The following is a 19,306-nucleotide window of genomic DNA, read 5'->3' on the forward strand; positions in this document are numbered from 1 at the left end:
GCACACCGTTTTATGGTTATTTATCTGCCCACAGTGTGTGCTTTCACACCCAGCGATAGACTGCTTTTTCAGTAATGGGCATTGCTATGCAGCATATTTAAGCATGTAGACTGTGAAACGGTCAAACCGCTACACTCTCTGGCATCACAACAGTTCAGACAATAGTGTATATTCTGTTCTTTATCAGTCTGCTTATCAAATAACTATTTGCCAACTATAAATAGAATGTTGTCTGATACTTGTTTATCAGAGCATATATGCCTCAGTACTAAGGATCAGATGCATTTTTCCATTTTAACATGCCACCGCTATGTTCTGTATCTGCTGATGATAGCACAACCACCCTGCATCTCTCAGCTTTCTTGCCCACCCAGCAGAGTCTGAGAGCTGTTTTGTTGGAAGCAGCTTTATAGTACAGCTCACCTATTTTATCAGTGTGGTCCTCCCTTTGCCTTTTGAACTCAAGTCTGTCATTTGCTTTTACCCTTCCTTTTAAAAAGAAACATTGTGCATGAAGGCATTTCTGTGTTTGCCTAGAGTACTGTCTCACTTAAATCATTCTTTCGTGGGAAACTGTTGGGCTGCTGTGATTGCCTTTCACCTTAAAAACCTATCAGCTTTGGTTTACCTGCAGAATGCTGACCATTTTTCCATTATTAGTGTAGCGTCATTGCCTGGAGGGAGGCTTGTATTGCATATAAATACAGTATCTATAAGTTCTGCAGCCTGTAAGCTTTCTTGGTTCATTAGGAAAGGTATTGTCTCAGTTTGGAGCCAATCCTTTTGAGAGATATACCAGTTTTCTAATGTTTCTTGATCCCTTCCTTGGGGAGGATGAATCCACCTTTGAACTGTAGTACTAGCGCATAGTCTTGGGGTAGTTACCCTGCAAATGCTGAAGAGGGTTATTTTGGGAAAACAAAGGAAATGAAAATGTTTTGATTTTCTTATGTTGTGGGGGAAGCCTTTGGACTTTGTGATCTCCTGTTGACTATCTGGTGTTGACATTCCTCTGCTCTTGGGAACCTGGGCTGCCTTCTGACTTCCCTGTGTTTTGCTCCGTTATTTGGCTGCTTTTCACGAGTTATTAAAGGTAGTAGCTTTACAGATCCTACAAGGCTATGTCAAAAGTCTCTTCGACCAGCTCACGCTCTAATAAAAGCTGTAAAGCATTCTGGGTTCACATGGTGCATCTGATCATTCCGGTTATTCCTGAACTGGTTTAGCGTAGTGTGCATTAGCATCCTAAGGAGTGAGTGACTCACGAGGTTGATTGTAGGTTCTTCCTTGATCCCTGTGAGAGAAGGTGATTCTCTTTGTACACGTCCTGCTCTAGCTTTGTGGCATGATAGCTGTGGCTCCTACTAAGCAGTCTTGTGCGGCATGAGTTTAATAGGAACACCAAGTGCTTTGGACACTCCTCAGCTGCCCTGAGCCTGTCAGCAACTGTTATTACTGTTTGCCTGAGGGAAACAGCTGAACTTGAGGCATGATTCAAGCTCTTAATTGCCTCTTCGCATGTTAACAGAATAGTTCTCCTCTGTGTTATCATAGTTTCCTGAAGATCCTTACTCCGTTTTCACAGTTTTCTTAATGTATCTGGCATAACTTCCGATTTGGCTGCTTCTGCTGGGATTTTTTTCAGTAGTCTTCACACAGAGGTGGACGTTTCCTAATTGAGGCCATACAAGCTCTTGTGAACTTTTTTTTTTGAAGCACCTGAGTTACTAAGTTCCAGAACTGACAAATCCTCAACTTCATTAAAAATTCAGATGCCGCACTGGTGTTCTAGGTTTGTAGGACTGAATTTCCCTTTAGATGAGCAAGAAGGGTGAATTGCATTATGCATTGCCCCATGGTCAAATGGGCCCAACACACATTTTTGAAAGGCATTTCAGTTAATGTTGGAAAGTTGTCATTGTACTCAGCCCGGACAGTTTTTCCTATAACTTTAACGCAGTCTTTCTTGGCTGATGTTCCCAGTATGTGGAGAGCAGATAATTCTCCTCTGCAGGGTCCATTTTATGTATCCTCCTTTTTGCGCACAGCTCATTATTTATCATACTGATGTTTTCAAGCTGGTTTTCAAACAATAATTAATGTTCTTCTTCTTTGGAAGTCCTTCTGGTCTGTCCAGAATTATTTTTTAAGTGCAGTATCTGCAACTGGAAGATTATTGTGTAACCTTTGAGTTAACCTGTGTAACTGTAACCTTACTATTGCTGCTTAGGAGTAAAATCTAAGACTGATTTTTTTTTTATGCCTTTCAGGCTCACTCCACTATACAGCCCTGTAATCCAAGCCATTTCATAGCAGGCTGCTGCCTGTTCCTCTCGTTCAGTCATCTGTCCCTGAACTCGGCTTGCTTTAAGAAGCTCCTAGATTTCAGATGCCCTCTCCTTGATTTCTGTAAGGATCTTGAATTGCTTAATGTGGAGTTTTCTTCTTCCAGCTCTCCCCATCTCCGTTTTTGATCGCTAACCATTTCCTCTCTGCAGGTAGTCCTCTGAAGCATACATTGAAATGTATTATTTGCTTTAAATTCCCAACAGTTTCCTCTGCAGTTGTTTAGGCCTGATTGACAAATGATGAGAAAGCATCCCAGCTGTGCTGGGAGTGGTAGGTTGTCCTGCATTTTCAATTCTTTTCTGATGTACATGTGAGGGAGGCCCTTCCCTTCTCTTCACACTGGCATACAAGTAGAGAGCATCTCTCCTCAACAAGAGAGAATCTCCAGAGTGAAATGGGAAGAAAATGACATATTCAATGCTGTGTTTCTATCATAGGCTTCATCATAATTCATGTCTTGCTGTCTGCTGTCTTCCAAGAGTAATGATTTAATCTTTTTTTTTTTGAGATATAGTTGTTTCTAATCTTGTCCAATAGTCACTATGAGAAATCAAATGGGAGGTCTTCTTCAGCTGCCTCAATTGTTTAGCTCTTCCTTCCCAGAGAGGGTCCATGGGTCTGTTCTTCACCTTTTTTCTCCCTTGCCAGCTGCTGAACTTCAACCTCCATCTAGCCTCACCTTTCCTTCAGTGGACTGCTCAGAAATCTGCTTTGCCTCATTGTTACGATGTGCTGCTTACTGTAGAGAACCTGCCTCTGCTCTGCCCGGTGTTTCTCTTATGTGAAATTCCTTGCATATTTTACAATAAAGATACAAATCCCTCTATGTTTGCCAAGGTGACCCTTTAGTGCCTGAGCACTGCTGCCTGCTGTAGCCTCTCCCTCTGCAGTACAAAAGGCAGCTGAACTCTCAGATGTCTGCTATTGTACTGTAGGTGAATGAGGCTTGCATCAGAGGCTGGGTTTCTCATTTGGGTTCACTTTGTGGCTTATCCAGAATAGATTATTTCAAAAAGCTTTGGAGGCTTTTTCTTGGCATCTGGAAAAGATCCTTCCTAAAACTCATTTGTTGAGTTTGTGATTATTCTTTTGTGTTTGAGTAGTTGCAAGGGCTGTGTTTAAGTGCTTAGCTGTCACTGGGAAGCTAAGTCGTTCCCACCTCAAGAAAGAGACTTCTGCTGTGAAAGTTGCTCCAGCTTGAAGAGCTGTCATGGTTGGCTGGTGTTGGGGCATAAGCATCAAACAGAGTGGTGGAATCCCATCAGTTTCACCCGTAGAAGTATGGCTTGTCTGTGTTCCAAAAAGAAAAGCAATAAAGGGAAGGTGAGTAGAGAGTAAAGATGGTTTTCTTTATTGACACAGTTCTAAAACGCTTGAGAAGGTATAGTAGTAATACCTTTATCAAGTTTAAAGTTCAGTTTGAAAATGTTTTAAAGATTCCAAAATACTAAATTACTTATATTTCAGATAAGGTATTTGTACTATCACTTGCTGGTTTATAGTGTCAATTCGGATATACTTTTATGCAGTGTTAGGGTAACTAAGTCAATTCTGTGAGCATGAACAGTATTTCTCCAGTTTTGTCTTTTGATTACTAAAATACAGTTACGAGTATGAAGACAGTGATTGATGCTTTACTATGGCACAACTTTAAAACTAATGTAATTCTAACTTAGACTTTCTGCATAATGACTTCAATACATAGTAACAACGAACTCTTAAATCCAGAATCCTGTTTTACTGATACCTGGTATGCAAATGGGGTGTTGTAAAGCTTCCCTTGTTCTACTTCAGGACATGTTTTAGTAGACACAGTGGTGTTGGGCTGAAGGTTGGACTCTATGATCTTAGAGGTCTTTTCCAACCTTAACAATTCCATGATTATATGATTAATGCTTTTCTGCCTTCTTTTCAACTTAGATTCAGAAGAAGTTTTAATACTCATTTACCATATTCGTTTAATGGAAGCATTGACTTCCCTGTGGGTGTTGAAGAGAGCTGGAGCTGCAGCTGGTACTGGGGCTGCTGCGGGGGTGTCCCTGGAGCCCACAGTGGGTCTGTCAGTACCCTGTGCTCCCCCTGCTGTTATCAGCTGCCTTCCTGCAGCAACCAAGTTCCTTTAGAAAAACAAAGTAGTGGTGGGGTTTGTAATACTGGAGGATGATTAGTGTTTGGTGGGGCCTGTTTGTGCCTGAATTATTTTAGTTAAGTCTTCAACAAAAACTAAAGGTAAAGTCAGGGTCATCAGGACAGAATTAGTACCATCGGTTGGCATTTATAACTTGCCCTTTATTTATATGGGGAACTGGGGGCATCTCAGGTTTGTTTCCTAGCAGACTGTCCTACTGTAAAAGGCAAGAAACTACTTAAAAAATCAAAACCATAATAATATATTTTTAAAGCCACTAAAGAGCTGTTTGTTTTAGAGCCTGCCTAGGCAGGCCTGGTCTCTTCCTCTTTCTTTGCATTTGGACTTACTGCAAAAAAACCCCTGCAATAAGCAGAAATAAATCTCTTCAAAAACTGAACACAGTCGCTGAAGGTGTGGGGATTTCCCAAAAGTTTAGGTATGTGTGGGAAAGAAAAATGTTAGTGTCACTTATTAACTCAAGCTGTATTTACAGGTGAACAGTCCTTATAATGCTAGTGTTACTTCTCTTGGATGAGTCTTATCATTTCTATATGAGCTACACGTGTGTGATGTATGTGGAGTAATTAGGTATTCCTTCCGACTAAGGGGCAGATGTGTCTAAAACAAACTGAGCAGAATTCTTGGAATTAAAATGGAGTAATAATATTAAGTTATTATTAGTAATCTTTATTAAAACATCTTTAATTTCTTTTAACATTCATGTAATAGAATCTGATTTACTGGGAGTGGCATTTAATTAATTTAATTCAATTTAGAGAGTTAACTCTATTACATATTAGTACTGAAAATTACCTCTGAACAGTCATTTCTCACTGGTGACATGCAATAAGTTAATTTAGCTCAGAGTTCGTTTGGGTGCATTGCGAGTTCCCGCTGGAAGTTGCTATGGTGACAGCCTGATCACCCAGAGCCGTCATCTCGAACAACACAAACACCCACCCTGTGCAAAAGTGGCACCGCTGCAGGGCGACCAACACCGGCAGATGGATGCTCTCTGCTCCCTGCTTTTCTCTGGGCCTGGGCTTTGCAATGAACTTGGTGGCTTCAACCTTCACCAAAGCCAAGGCTGCATTGCAAGGAGGAGGGGAAAGCTTCCGCAGGAACACTGGGTCATTAATGGACCTGCTGCGGCTGTGCCCTTCTCACAAAGGAGTGTTCTCTCGGGCTGTGTTCAACACATCAAACTAAGCTTTTTTCCTTGGCTTCATCTTGGCTGTAGTGAAACGATTGCAGAATCCCAGTCAGATCTTAGTTTGCTTTTATTTAGGAAATCTTCCTGCAGGATCTGAAAAGGAGGAGGTCTGGAAACTGCTGGAACTGCTTTCTTCCTGTTTCTGAATAATTTAAATCCTGCTTTTTCGTATGTGGCATTAATGCACGAAGGCACTGGAGACATAAAAAATCTGCTCAGCTTAAACTGAATTAATGAAGAGCTTGTTTCAGAGTCTGGTGAATCTGAAATGAATAGTTTGTTTCAGATTCCCCAGGCTTTGCTATCAGGTAGATGAACTCTTAGTTCAAAATAAAAAGCTGCCAGTGAAGAGGCTGCCTTTGGGAAACTCATTCAGAAAAACATTCATCTGCATATTAAATGTCATGTTTAGATTGAAGAGGAAGTATCAAAAGAACTGAAATACAAATTTTCGGTTTAGTGTGGTTTTTTTTCCCTTCTAGATCAGTATGCAGACTTAAGCAGTCGTTTGTTTGTTTGCTTTTTCTCTAGAGGATGACTTTAATTGGGTTTATCTGAGTAAGGGATCATTCTTATTCTTGGGCTTCAAATTTTTTTCAGCTGCTCATTTCTGAAGGCAAAAGAGTGATATTTCCATAGGGCTGTTTGTCTTTCCAGTACAAGATCTGCATCCAGAATAGGATGTAGATCCCCAAACGTTTTTCTAGATAAAAAAAATTGTGAAATTTTGTAGGTGCAGTCTCCTAACGTGGTAGCGACGTCCCAGTGGTTTCTGGATGTTTCTAAGAACCTACTTCCTCAAAGCATTGTTTCTCAAAATAGCTTTGTCAAATATATAAATGAACACATCTTCAGTTAACCTGGTAAGGGTTGAGGCTTTGAAATTGAAGGCCAAAATACTTCAGGTTTAGCTTTGATTGACTTTGCTACGTACACAGTTTCTCTGGGTGATGCTCTGCAAGACTTGGAATGTCCATATGCACATCCCGGGGTAGAGGGGAGGCTGGTCCATGCGGGACTCTGTTAGCACTACTTCAGTTATTCATGCTGACTGATTTAAAATAATAGCTCGGATATATCCACGCTATCTTTAGGACTGTGCTGTAAACATACTCTCTCATGAGATAGAATGTGAACTGGAAGGGTTATGCCAAAATTGCAGAAGCCCTTTACTAGTTGCCCACAAAACTGTTGCTGTTTTAGTATTGCACATAAAATATTCATTTGGTACCATAAATGTACATGATGGTAGAGCCAAGCCATTGTGTTTGCAGAGGCTCCTGTCAATTTGACGTGTATGCATGGTCCCGTGAATTCAGCAGCACAGCCGGTGTCAGTAAAAATTATACTTGGTATCTCACTAACAGACTTGTAATCTGCAAGCAGTCAACACCGTGCTTCCACAGAAATGTCTAAAAGGAGTTAAATAACAATGCAATCTGCTCCCCTCGCATACCCCCCCCCCCCCCAAAAAAAAAAAAAAAACACCAAAAAACCAAACCATAAATAATTGGAGAAGCTGTATTTCTGGTTTCCAGAACAAAAATCTTTATGCACATTGAGTTAATCTGGTGTGTCCAGGCTGTGTTAGACCCAGTGCGGGTTTGATACAAGCATGATACAGGTTTTGTACACATGCTTTGTGAGCCTGCGGCATCCCTGGGTTATCGATTTGAGGCACATGTGCCAGGCAGGCTACACACTCAGTAGCTCTGATGTGTCCTGGATGCATTGATCTCACTATACACATGTTAAGGTATTGATCCATCAATACACACTGGCAATTTCCAGCCATTCCAGAAAACCAGCCAGAGTCCTTACCTTCTTTCCAGCTTTAATTTCAAAGTGGGAAAAGAGGCTGTACTGTCAGAGCATGAATGCTTGGTATTAGCAGTTGGGCTGGTAGCACTGACTGTGTTTGGGACACCCTGACTCTCCAGGAGCCATCTACCTTGCATGCACAGCCCACGGGTGCAGCACAAGTGTTCTGGGTTTGTGATGGAGCATTGAAAGAGGCTGCTTAGGGAAGTGGTGGAATCTCCATCCCGGGAGGCCTTCAAAAAACATCTAGGTGTGGTGCTTTGGGACATGATTTAGTAGGCATGGTGGTGTTGGGCTGATGGTTGGGCTGGATGAGCTTAGAGTTCTTTTCCAACATTAATGATTCTGTGGTTGTATAACCTATGTGCTACATACTGCAGCTGAGTAGATTTCTGTAGAGGCAATCCAAGATGGAAATGGATCTTTGAGGTATCTCTTTACGGTACCCAACCAATTAAGTGTTTGAAACTGGAAGCATTTATGCTGTGATTCTTCTCTTCAAGCCCCAACTGAAGAGCTGCCTTCAGCATGTCCTCAAAACCTCAGCAGCCCTGAGAGGTGAGCTGGGTCCTCTGGACTCTGAATGGACTCTGCTGCAAAAGGGCTGGTGATAACAGCACTTCTTTGACACTGTAGGGGCATTAATCACTTCTAAGGCACAGGTTAGTTTACAATAGGATTTTTGTCTCTGATTAGTTGAATAAAAAAGCGCATGTTAACCTGTAAGATGGTGATCCATCAGAATGCCCAGCTGGCTATATTGTTTTCAACAAATCTCAAGGCTTGCTTGTGTGCACTGTAACCTGTAGGAACATCGTTATTCAAGGTGCAAATTAAATTTTGGCTCTTGTATGCAATAAACCAATCAACTCTGAGATTAGTCCTAATTGTGTCATTAATTATGAACATACTAATTACTGTGAATTTTCATATTTATCTGTTTGTGTAAATGGTTTAACAACGAGTGGGTTTCCACGGTAAGGAATATTTACTGTTCACTCTGCCTGGAAGTGGCCCGCTGAAAAAAAGAGAAAAAATGTGGCCAGTATGATGACTTAGCACCATTGGTAGCTTTATTAAAAAAAAAAAAAATCATTTATGTATGAAAGCTGTGTCTGGGGGAAAAAAAAAAAAATCTACTGAGATTAAATGCACACAGTCAGCTTAAAGTTAAAGGATTCAATTCCTGGTTCTGCCCAGACTTCTTCAGTGGCTCTATGTGAAGTTCTTTAATCTGTTATTACATGCTTGGATTTCCCACTATTACCATGGTGATGATAGCATTAGCATTGTGTAATTTAGCTCTGAGCTGCTTCCTGTCTTGTCTGACTCTTGTTTGGGGTAGTTACTAGTAGGGTTGCTTTGCCTGGAGCAACCCTTGGGAAGGGTTTGGAGGATGAGAGCAGAGGTGGAGGAGGAGGAGAAAGCCTTGTGACAAGTCCTGCGTGTGACTCAGTCCCAATATGTAAAATGGTAAATCCATAGTGTTGGGATTGTGCGTGTGTGAGCCTCTGGTCCTGTTGGTGGGCTGCAACATGGTGTGTGTTTCCTAGGTGGGTCTTCTCAAGATTAGTTTGTGGGATTTAGATGTTTCTCATTACTCTGGGAAGGAATATAAGCCATGAATTCTGTAACTGTGAAGAGAAAGTCTTACATTGGAAACTTGAAAAAACTCTGCCAATGTTTCTGACTGCTGGCTGAGCAATCCCTGTCCCCGTTCAGAGCTGCCCTCTCACTTTGGTGTAGAGTGGGAGCTTCTTGCACAATCTAATTCATCTCAGCAATCCCTCATATCTCCCTCTGTCCTTTTCAGACAGATCTTGATGCTGTGGTTTCTTGATCTTATGAACATGAGTGATTAAAAACGTCTAACAGCTTCATTATTTTCCTTTTTTAATAGACAAGTTGGCTTTCTAATGTCACTGTGTCCTGTTCTGGAGGTGGGAATAGAGTTTATCGGAGTCTGAATTCAGAGTTAAATGGATGATGACAGGTTAGATAAAATGTGCTATAAGTTGGTAGATGAAATGTCAGAGGCTTCAGGACAAATGTGGTCTAGAGATCACCTTCTAGCATGATTTATTTATTTATTTATTTGGTGCTGCTTTACAGTGGGTGCGTATTTGGACAAGTATGTGTGTGGAGAAACATACTTGATTAGTTTTGGTATTTGAATTACCAGGATTCATACATGCGGCTTCACATCGCTTGTAAATTGGAGAAGTATCACTTGAAAGAAAACAGACAAAGTGCTACATCTTGAAAGTTACCATCTGTTACCAGTTCAGGTCCTGAAGGGATATAGCTATGATAATTTAACTGTTCGATTACTCAGAATCTTGATTTGTAGCTTGGACTTTAGTTTAGAGGCCTGATGTATGTGGTTCCATTTCTGTTCATCGGCTGGACCATGGTAAACCCCTGAGCGTGCCCTCAGAGCCTTCAATAAACATGAGTGAGTTTGACTTGCAGTGAAAGAGCATCATATTTGCTTTGGATTATCAATCTATTGTTGATGACAACCTATCAACCTAATTAGCTGTGTCATTAAAAATTAAATTAAAAATTAATTGTGAATTTAAAATTGAAATTATAATCAGCGCTCACATGGAGGAGAGCAGTGAGGAAAATATTAGAAGCTGTTGTAAGTACTTCTATTCTTCACCAGACTGCTGCATGTGAAACCGACCTGAGTAATGTAGAGCAGGATTGAAGAAAACTTAAAAATACACGTTGAATCACACAAAGCAGGTTTTCTCTCTTTCTTTCAAAACAAGTATTTGGCACCATCTCTGCTGACAGATCTGAAAGAAAAGCATGTATGTGCGGTTCAAGAAAGGGACACAAAATCTGGTATCTGAATTACACAAAGATCTGGGTTTTTATTAGGAGGTTCTCCAGTTCTTAAGGAAGAAGTTGAATTTATGAATAGAGTTGGCCTATGACAGAAGTGATTTCTTTGTCATGGGTGAGAGAAGTGGGAGCACTGAGTAAGCTGGATTTGGAGTTCCATTTTATGTGTAGGATTGTAGAAAATAATGCTAGAAAGTTTCTCGAGCAGTCACCTGTTCCATCCTTTTTGCCTTGAGACAAGATCACCAAACCTGTATCATATCTGCAGAGAGTGCTTAATCATCCTTATTGTTAAAAATTTAAATCTCGGTCTCCCTGGCTGCTATTTAAACCCAGCAAGCCTTGTCTTATTCACGGTGGGGTGGAGGATATTATTTCCTCCTCTTCCTTTGCATTTTTTTTTAAATTGCTTTGTATACTCAGTGTCTTCTGGACTCAACTGCTTCTTTGCCTTCTGCCTGCTGTGTCTGTAGTTCGTGTTTCTAGATTTCTGTTTTCTTTGTGCTCCTCCCAAGTGGTCCAGCTCTTTCTTGGAGAGGTGGCCCACCGTGGATGCAGGCAGTGCCTTAGTGAAGGCTCTAGAGCGGCAAACTGAAGTAGAAGGGTTACTTGGGAGCGTTGTATCTGGTTATTTATTCTGTTACAACACTTGTCTTTTTACAGAAGCCTGATCTGTTTGCTTCTCTTGGGTTTGTGATCTGCTAAAATACAGCATCTCTTTCTGCAGAACTGCTGTGGGGTGATATGTTTGCTGTTCTGCATTTAATTCTTCCTGCGTAATGTGGTTTTCCTTATGGAATTGCCATCGCTTTTTTCACACCACTTCTCCAGTTTATCATTGCTGAGTTCTGATCCTATAACGCAGCAATCCCATCACCCCCATCCTCTTTCTCCTTAGTTTAGTGTCATTTACAGATTTAATAAGGATATTCTCTAGTCCATCATCCAGTAGTTAACGAAAATATTGAACAGCGTAGGCTCGGATCAAGTCCCCGTGGAATCTATTCTGAAACATTCTTCTGTTTTGACAGCAAACCATTGATTCTCCCGGAGAATATTTCAACCAATTTTACATTTAGTGTACATTTTCTCAATTTGCTTATGACAATATCTAGTAAGAATATTATGTCAGAAACCATTACAAAGTTAAGATGTGTAGAGAGTGCTCTGGGTGGTGGGATGCGGGTAAGAAATGGGAGAAAGCAGGTAGAATTTGTTTGAACTGAAGCAGATGCCTGAGTCTGAGCAATGGGAGGAACAAGTGAGTGTCAGGAGTCAGCTGGTCTGGTGGATGTACTGCTCTAGAGTCAAAATAGAGAGAGGTAGACAGTGGATGAAGTCCTGAATGTTTCTCTATTTCAGATGTTTGCATAAAGTCAACAGTTGAGAAAGCAATGCCTGTAGTTAAATGAATTAGGAAGAAAAACAGAAGGAGATGAGAACAGATTTTAAGGGCTAACAAGGGACAGATTCAAGGAAGGCACGGCCATCTCAATCATCTCTGATGAAGTGCATGTGTTAAGACAACAGGTTCTAGTCAAGGAAATACTGTTAGGAACCTCAGAAGTTCTCACAGCTTAGTTTGCAGACACTGGTTGGGCTGAGAGGTGAAGGAGAGGGGCAGAGTTAAAACAAGTGGGGACAGCAGTGGGTTTATTGGGACAAGACTGAAACCTGTGTATGCTCACAGGACTCTAGGATGCAGAGATAAGAGGAAAAAATAAGAGAAACAGAGTAAACAGTGTGAATGTAGGTATGGAAATATGTGGAAAGAATGTGGAATTACTTGAGAAGGCACAGGGACGAAGAGAAAGCAGGTCACAAGCTTTCGTGCTAGTGATCTGGAGAGGTTTTGTTTCCATGGCCTCTTAATTCTTGCAGGAGGCCTGTACGTTGTCTGGATATTGTATGTGTTTCCATCAATAATAAAGTGGTATCAGTTTAAAATGTATTAAGTCAGGTATTTAAATACCTTCGTTATTCTATGTTTTATGAAACTATAATTTGTTTACTTTTTCCTGGTAATTCCCATTAATTTTCCCCAAAATATTTCTACTCTCTTTTCTTTGATACAGAATTTCTCAGTTGGTAGCAATGAGAGGAGTCTGTAGAGGGGCGTGATTATGGTGAGAGACTGTAGAAGCGGGATGTGAGAAGATTTGGGAAGAGGCAGGAAACCTTGCGAAAAACAAGGGAAGGAGGTGGAGAGGAGACATCTGGAACAGGAAACAGCAGAGGTGCTGTGGTCAGTTAGGAGGTCAAATGGAGGAGGAAAATAGTTAAACCAGGAAAAGACTTTATTTGTTCTTTAAAACTAAGAAATTGTATATTCAGGAATTAGTGTGAAATCAAAACCACCCTTAAAATAACATGAAGGTTCTAAGGCCATGATAAAACATATTTGTGCTTTTACCCGTGAGTTGTGGGCATTGATCTCAAACTGATTATGTTTTAAAAGCCTTTACTATTATTGAAAACTAATATTGGAATTCCAATTAGCTTTAGACTATAACTTTTCTGCAGGTTTGTTTTCCAGAAGTTTGTTTTCCGGAAGTTTGTGTGCTTGGGGAAGGGAAAATCTGGACAGAAATACCCACTTCTGTACAGAAACATTAGGAAGTAGGGGTTTATGCAATAGTTCGCTGAAATTCCTTCACTTTTGCCAGTAGATGTCACTGTGGGTAAATGCCAGTGCTTAGTAGACAAAGGAGGTAATTTGCTAAATGAAAATTCTTCCTTTGAAAGTAAATTGGGGGGGCAGCATTTTTTTCCTAAAGAAAGACTTTTTTCAGCATTTAAAAATGGATTTCTTACTAATGAGGACATCTCTTTTTGCCCACTACAATCCTTTATTCTCTGGTTCTCTTCGCCCGACTTGGGTAAGTTCTCATCTCTGTGACTTCACAAGGATTGCTGTGTAGGAGCAGGCTCCTGTTCAGCTGTATTTTGAAAGCTTTTAGTGTTTGGAGGCTGCTTTAATAAGCACCAGTTGTCGCTACTGTGTGTCTGTGCGGGGAATTGGACATGGAGGAAGTGGCTTCATTAAGGTTGATTTGGAGGGGGGAGCAAGATGAAGAAAAAAATTGCCCATATGATTGGCTGGGAGAATAGCTCTGAATTATGGGATCCATCTGTTTCCTGTAATGAATTCATAAACCCATCAAACAATGACCTGAACGAATTGCTGAAGGAAAAAAATAATACGCTGGCATGATATGTTTAACGCAGTGAGGCATTGGCATTGTATAATCAAAAATTCTTCTCACATCCAGCACTTTGTAATGGAGCTGCTGTGTTTAATAGAAGCTGTAAATAAATCCTGTCACAGTAGCAGCCAAGAATGCGTTTCTGGGTTTAACTGTTTGTCTTCTGGAATGTCTGGTCCTCAAAGGCTTTAGAAATAAAAGTTTTATAGTGAGGGAGTGAGGGATTCTGAAATATAGAGAAATGTTAATGAGGTGAATGAAAGGAAAAAGCTGCCATAAATCAGTATTATGTGGCTTAACCAGTTTCTTTCATTTATGCATGTTCTTTCCTTATGTCATAGAAATGTACTTAAAAGCTATTGTTGTAATTGAAATCTGTTAGGCTGATCCTATTCTTTATATTAATAAAATCCACCTACAATTGCTCGTAACACTTTTTTTATGCAGTTGGGATTCCCAAGATTTTAATCATCAAGAAGCATATGGAGTAATTATTGGATTTGTTTGGGTGAAATTGGATTAAGAAGTTTAGATACCATTAGGTACTGATAATTATTACAAGCAAGCTCATTGTTTAGCGTATGTACAGCTCTCAGGATGTAAAATAAGCAGATACCCATCACAAACATCTTAAGAGCAAGCAGTCTGAAGGCTTTTATTTTATGCCTTTAATTGTATTTTTGCAAGAGGCTTTCTACTTAAATGTTTTTGCTTTAGCTCTTTAATCATGTGCCAGTAGTGAAAATCGCTTTGTATTAAATCCTTTCCCCCATATGCTAAAAACATTATTGAAAATATTAAAGCAAATTTAGCCATAGAGGCTTCATTTCGGTTCTGGATTTTGAGCAGCTGCCCACATGCCATGAGCCATGACAGGGTGTTTCTTTAGGGTGGAGGGGTGGACAGGCTGCTCCTTTGGGGGCCGGCGGGGGCTCTCTGTAGATTGGCAGGTTGGCTCCTGGGGCTGATTAAATGTACAGCGCGCAGAGCGTCAGCGCTGGAGGCAGCCCCCGCTGACCACGGGCACCGCCGCAATGCGTGGAGAAGGTGCTGCCTGGTGTGCTTTTTTAGCCTGCCGGTTGCTGAAATTGTCCGTCTTCGTCCCTTGTGTATTCTGCAAGGGAGAGCCGGCGTCTCATAAGGCATCCATTGGAGGGAGGGGAATGGCTAAATGATCTTTAAAGACCCCTGAGAGCAAATATCGTGTGGCAATTCATAGTTAAGAAATCTAACTTGGAAGGGCTGGTGTTTCTCACCATGCATGTCAAACATTGCTGAAGGTGACTTTCATAAATAGGTGTTGAGTTTTCTTGAAGAATAGTCGTACTGTCTTTGTAATGTATGAACATACATTCCAAACGTTGTTGCTGTTTTCAAAGTGTAAATTTGAAACCTAAATTCTAGCCTGGAATTTGGGAATTGAGCCTGTTCCTGTGTTGCTGTTCACTCTTTTTGCTTTGTTCCCTGTCAATGGGGTAATTAAATGGCTGTTTCCTTAGAATCTTAGAATGGTTTGTGTTCCAGTTCCAATTCCCTGCCATCCGAGGGGTTGAAACCCACCTACCATGATTTGTATACACAGTATTCTTGCAAGAGTTTTCATTTAACTGGTCAAAGAGATTTTGATGTACAAAATAAAAACCACTTGTGCTGTGTCGATTAGAGAAAAAAACCACTAGTAATAATATGCAGATATTTCTGTTGGAAAGTACAGTGTGTTTGATATTTTGGTTTTCTTTGTTCTTTTTCTCCTCAATGATTGGGATATGTAGAGGGAAACATTGTTTCTAACTCTGAAATTGAGTTGCTCTGACCAAGCCTCTGTGAAGAAACAGCTTTGTTAATTTGCACTAAAGCAGAAAGTGTTGTCTGTTCTTTGTCACTAGCCATGGGGTTTCTTTTTATATGTGCACCTATCTAGAAGTATCAGGTGCATTATATATATACACACACTACTGAGACGATAATGCTTTTTAAAAAGCATTGTGCCTTGCTCTCATGAAATATGTTTTCAAGTAATTATACTCCCTAGGAAAATCACAGGGCCAGACAAGCATGTGACATCCACAGATGTTGTGCCAGTCAGTGATTCTCATTCCCTTGTACACTTCATAATTCCACAGAAAAAATAACTTCTCAGCTTAAAAAAATAAGCAAATTAAGAAGGCTCTGGTTTCTCCCAGTTGCCGTGCCGTTCCCTTCCAGCCTTTTCCCGCTGGCCAGGGACTTTGGAGCCACATCAGTGTGTGATGGGCAGATCTGAGATGGCAATGTGGGAGCAGTCCTCACCCTGTCCGGCTTGTCCGCCTAGCCTGCCCCTCGTCCTCCGAGCCGCCTGCTTGGGTATTCTGTGGGGTCAATCCTTAGCCCAGCAGGAGAAACTTGCTGGCTGATATGATTTATTTTTGGGTAGATCAGGGCCATCTGGAATGCTTTTACTGAATTGTGTGGCCACAGTGAAAATTACACCCAGCTTCATCCTTTGTAGGAAGTACTGAGTGCTTCGGCGAGGTCACATTTGTAAATGTTTACATCTCTGTAATCTTAGCAGTAGTAATAGTAATAATAATTCCTCAAGATCTCTAATTTTCCCATTTCTGCGTCTCCATCTCCCAATATGAAACAGAAATAAACATTTCGTTCAGAAACACAAAAAGTGACACTGTTTTAAATCATCCTTTCCATTTGTCAAAGAAAAGCAAAACTAAGCAGGAATTGGCTTTTGATGCAATTTCAGATTTGGGCAGTGGGCCTTAGATCTGTGCACAAGCCTAAAGGTGCAGCCTTCCTAAGCCAGGGTGGACGGATGTGGGAGCCCGAGCAGGTTCTGGGTGGGTCAGGGTGGAGGTGGTGACCCACAGAACTGTGCATTAGCCGCCCGTGGCCGGCTGGAGGGACATTCTTCTCCAGAGGTTCTGCTGATCAATGAGGATCAGCTTAATCTGTAGGCTATACTGCAAGGTTTGTAAAGACCAGGTAAAGTCAACAGGACTTGAAAATGGACCCATTGAAACCAAGTAATACTTTGTATTGCGTGGGTGACAGATTGATTTATATTATGGAAACGAAATAGTTTTCATGTGTGTGTTGAATATGCAAATTTGATATTTGAAATGAATTATTTTGCATTTTGTGACATTTTTAGCTACGTTTTTAATTGTCAGAGTTGGGATGAACTGTTTCCAAGGTTGGTGATAGATCTACAGAAGGCAGAAGTTTTATTCTCTGCTATCAGGTGTTACTGATACTTTTAAATTGGTTTACATTCAAAGTTCATTTTTTTTGTTACAGAAGTAAGCCTAGGTGGAATTGTTTAGGCTTTCAGAATAAAAGCCTTGGAGAAGCAAAGTGCTGGACATTGCAAACCTGGCACCTTTTTGCTTGTCCAGGTTCCTGCTGGCTTTGAACCCGCCCTTGATGCTACCTCGATGCCTGTTCACTGCTTCTGCTCTGGAAGTCGATCAGTTCCTTGTGTGTGTCTGAGCCTGAAGAAAGGCTGACTACTGGATTTATAGCGTATGCATCATGACGCGAGATGTGATTTTGCACTTGTTGGATGTGCTTGCGATGAGCTGGAGGGATACTTGCAAGATTAGGGAAAAGCTGGTGTTACTTCTGTAGAAATACTGATGTACAAATAACCATGTAAATCTTTTTCTTTGTGATGGAAATTTTAGTCACAACTTGGTGTCTTCAGCCAATCCTATAGGCTGGACAGTACATGTATTAGTCAGAGAGCAGATATGTGGAGGCGTTCTTTCTGTCCTTGTGTGCGCTGGAGGGCTGGTTTGGTACCTGTAACAGATGTGCTCTGCAGATGCTGGACAATTAGTCCTTTCTTTGAAAGGCTAAACCTTTTTATCATTAAAAGTAGTGCTAGTGTTGATTAGAATTCGTGCTTTACACATTGTAGTCCATTTTGCAGCAGAAGTTGAATGCTTCTTGCTACACATGACAAACTTCTTTTTTTGAGCATAGCAATGGTTGTTTCTAGCTGTCCTTTTATTTACTAGGCCTTTATTTACTGATTTAGGGTAAGTGTTCTTCCACATCCTGTTTTGACAACAATCCAAGATGTCTTAGAAGTGCTGGCAGTGAAAACTTCTAAGAAGTTTTTGAGGGTGCTCTCCCGTTAGAATTGATAGTAAATCAATGTTTTTTCTTCTGAGGTGGTGTGCCTAAATTGTATCAGTGGAAACACCCAGGCACATGCATTTGTGTGTGTCGGAGCCATGGGAGTAGTGGTGTGAACTTTGACTGTGTGCATACGAACTGTTCAGTCTTCTTGCTCTCGTCCCTCCTGCAGTCGGTACCGGATATGTGTGGTGTGGCTGACTTGGGATGCAGCCTGGATTAGCGGAGCGTGCAAGAAAAGGGTTGTACTGCTAACACAGACATGTAGCTCTTGCGGGTCTCTGGGTGTGAGGCTTTTTATTAGCTGTATTCTGGGACACACATTTTACAGCAGTACAAAGTGAGGTTCTTTTAGATGTAGAATATCAAAATTGTTGTATAAAAATGTTTCAGGAGGCTCCATACATGGTAAACTAGCCCCAAGTTCTGGGTGTACACTGTTTTAGTTAGAATGTACTTTACATATTTTACATGTCCATGTTTTGCCCAAGCTGTTGTTTGGGAGACTGAAAAGGTTGTCTTTTCACTCAGTTATAGAAGTAAAACCCCATGATATTTCTGATGCTAAACCAATTTTTGGCTTTGTTTTTTTTTTTTTTGTTAATGCAGTGCCAGAACCTATGAAGACCAGTTTAAGCCAGCCCCAACCTGCCGGTACCGGTACCAAGTACGTCCACCAGCACTAGTTCCCAACAGCAGCAATGGCAAGCGTGTGCCTGCCTAATGGGCAAGCAGCCAAGCCACGTCCCGTACCTGCCTCGAGAGGTGCCTCCACGCTTCCCGCCAGCAAGAACAGAAGCAGCTCCTAAAGCGGGATCCAGCCACTGCCGCTGGGACTCTGACCGGCGCCAGCCCAGCGCAAGGTACCGGCCAAGCTAGGGGCAAGTCCTCCTCCGCAGCAGGGAGCAGGAGGGACAGCATCATCCCAGTAAGACCCAAACAGGTAAGGGTGGAAGCCCAGTGGGCTACTGACTGGTTCTTTATGTAGCTGGGCCCTCCACTGTTGGCACTGGCGTTGCAAAAAACTTAAGGAATGTTAAGAATTGTCTTCAAATAACAGGACTTACAGTGAAGTAAGATGCTGTTGCTCCTTTTCTTACAGAATGTGTTATGTCCATCCATAACTAGGATCAGTTTTAAAAAGATTGTCTTTTTTATTTAAATGCTTACAGACATGCGGGATCTTTTCAGTTGTTTTGTTTCTGTGATAGTTACAAACGGATATGATCTTCAAGACACTCAAATGTTTACTTCAGTGATTCTGGCTTACAGAAGCCTTGTTAATTGGGTATTTCCAAATTTTTGACTATCCTTTGGGCAATTTTAATGCTCTTTAAAGAGGCTTAGTTGTATGCAAAACAAAACCAGGAGCTTAGCTTGTGTTGTGTTGTGACAATTTTACACCTTTACTTGACTTGTTGCTGTCAATTTTTGTTTTCACATTAGGAAAATAATAATATGGGAAAATAGTTTGGTATCTTAGGCCTTTCTGCCACTTCATTCCATCCTTTTGCGGATAGGACACACACGGGCCCTTCTTTTGACTATCGGAAAGCGTATTGAGGAGTAAGTATCTTGCTACCTTTTTTTCCCCTAAGC

General features: G+C 41.1%; 1 protein-coding gene across 1 annotated transcript in view; it reads left to right on the plus strand.

Annotated features, from left to right (window-relative positions):
* The window catches only part of LOC128854036 (uncharacterized), a 282,274-nt gene extending 263,881 nt beyond the window's left edge, over positions 1 to 18,393 (plus strand). Inside the window, exon 8 of the mRNA XM_054083674.1 lies at positions 18,317 to 18,393. Coding sequence (XP_053939649.1) covers positions 18,317 to 18,393 — 77 coding nt within the window. The remainder of the gene's footprint in view (positions 1 to 18,316) is intronic.
* The last annotated feature ends 913 nt before the right edge of the window (positions 18,394 to 19,306 follow it).

The sequence above is a fragment of the Cuculus canorus genome, chromosome 18 (assembly GCF_017976375.1).
Source record: "Cuculus canorus isolate bCucCan1 chromosome 18, bCucCan1.pri, whole genome shotgun sequence".
NCBI lineage: Eukaryota > Metazoa > Chordata > Aves > Cuculiformes > Cuculidae > Cuculus > Cuculus canorus.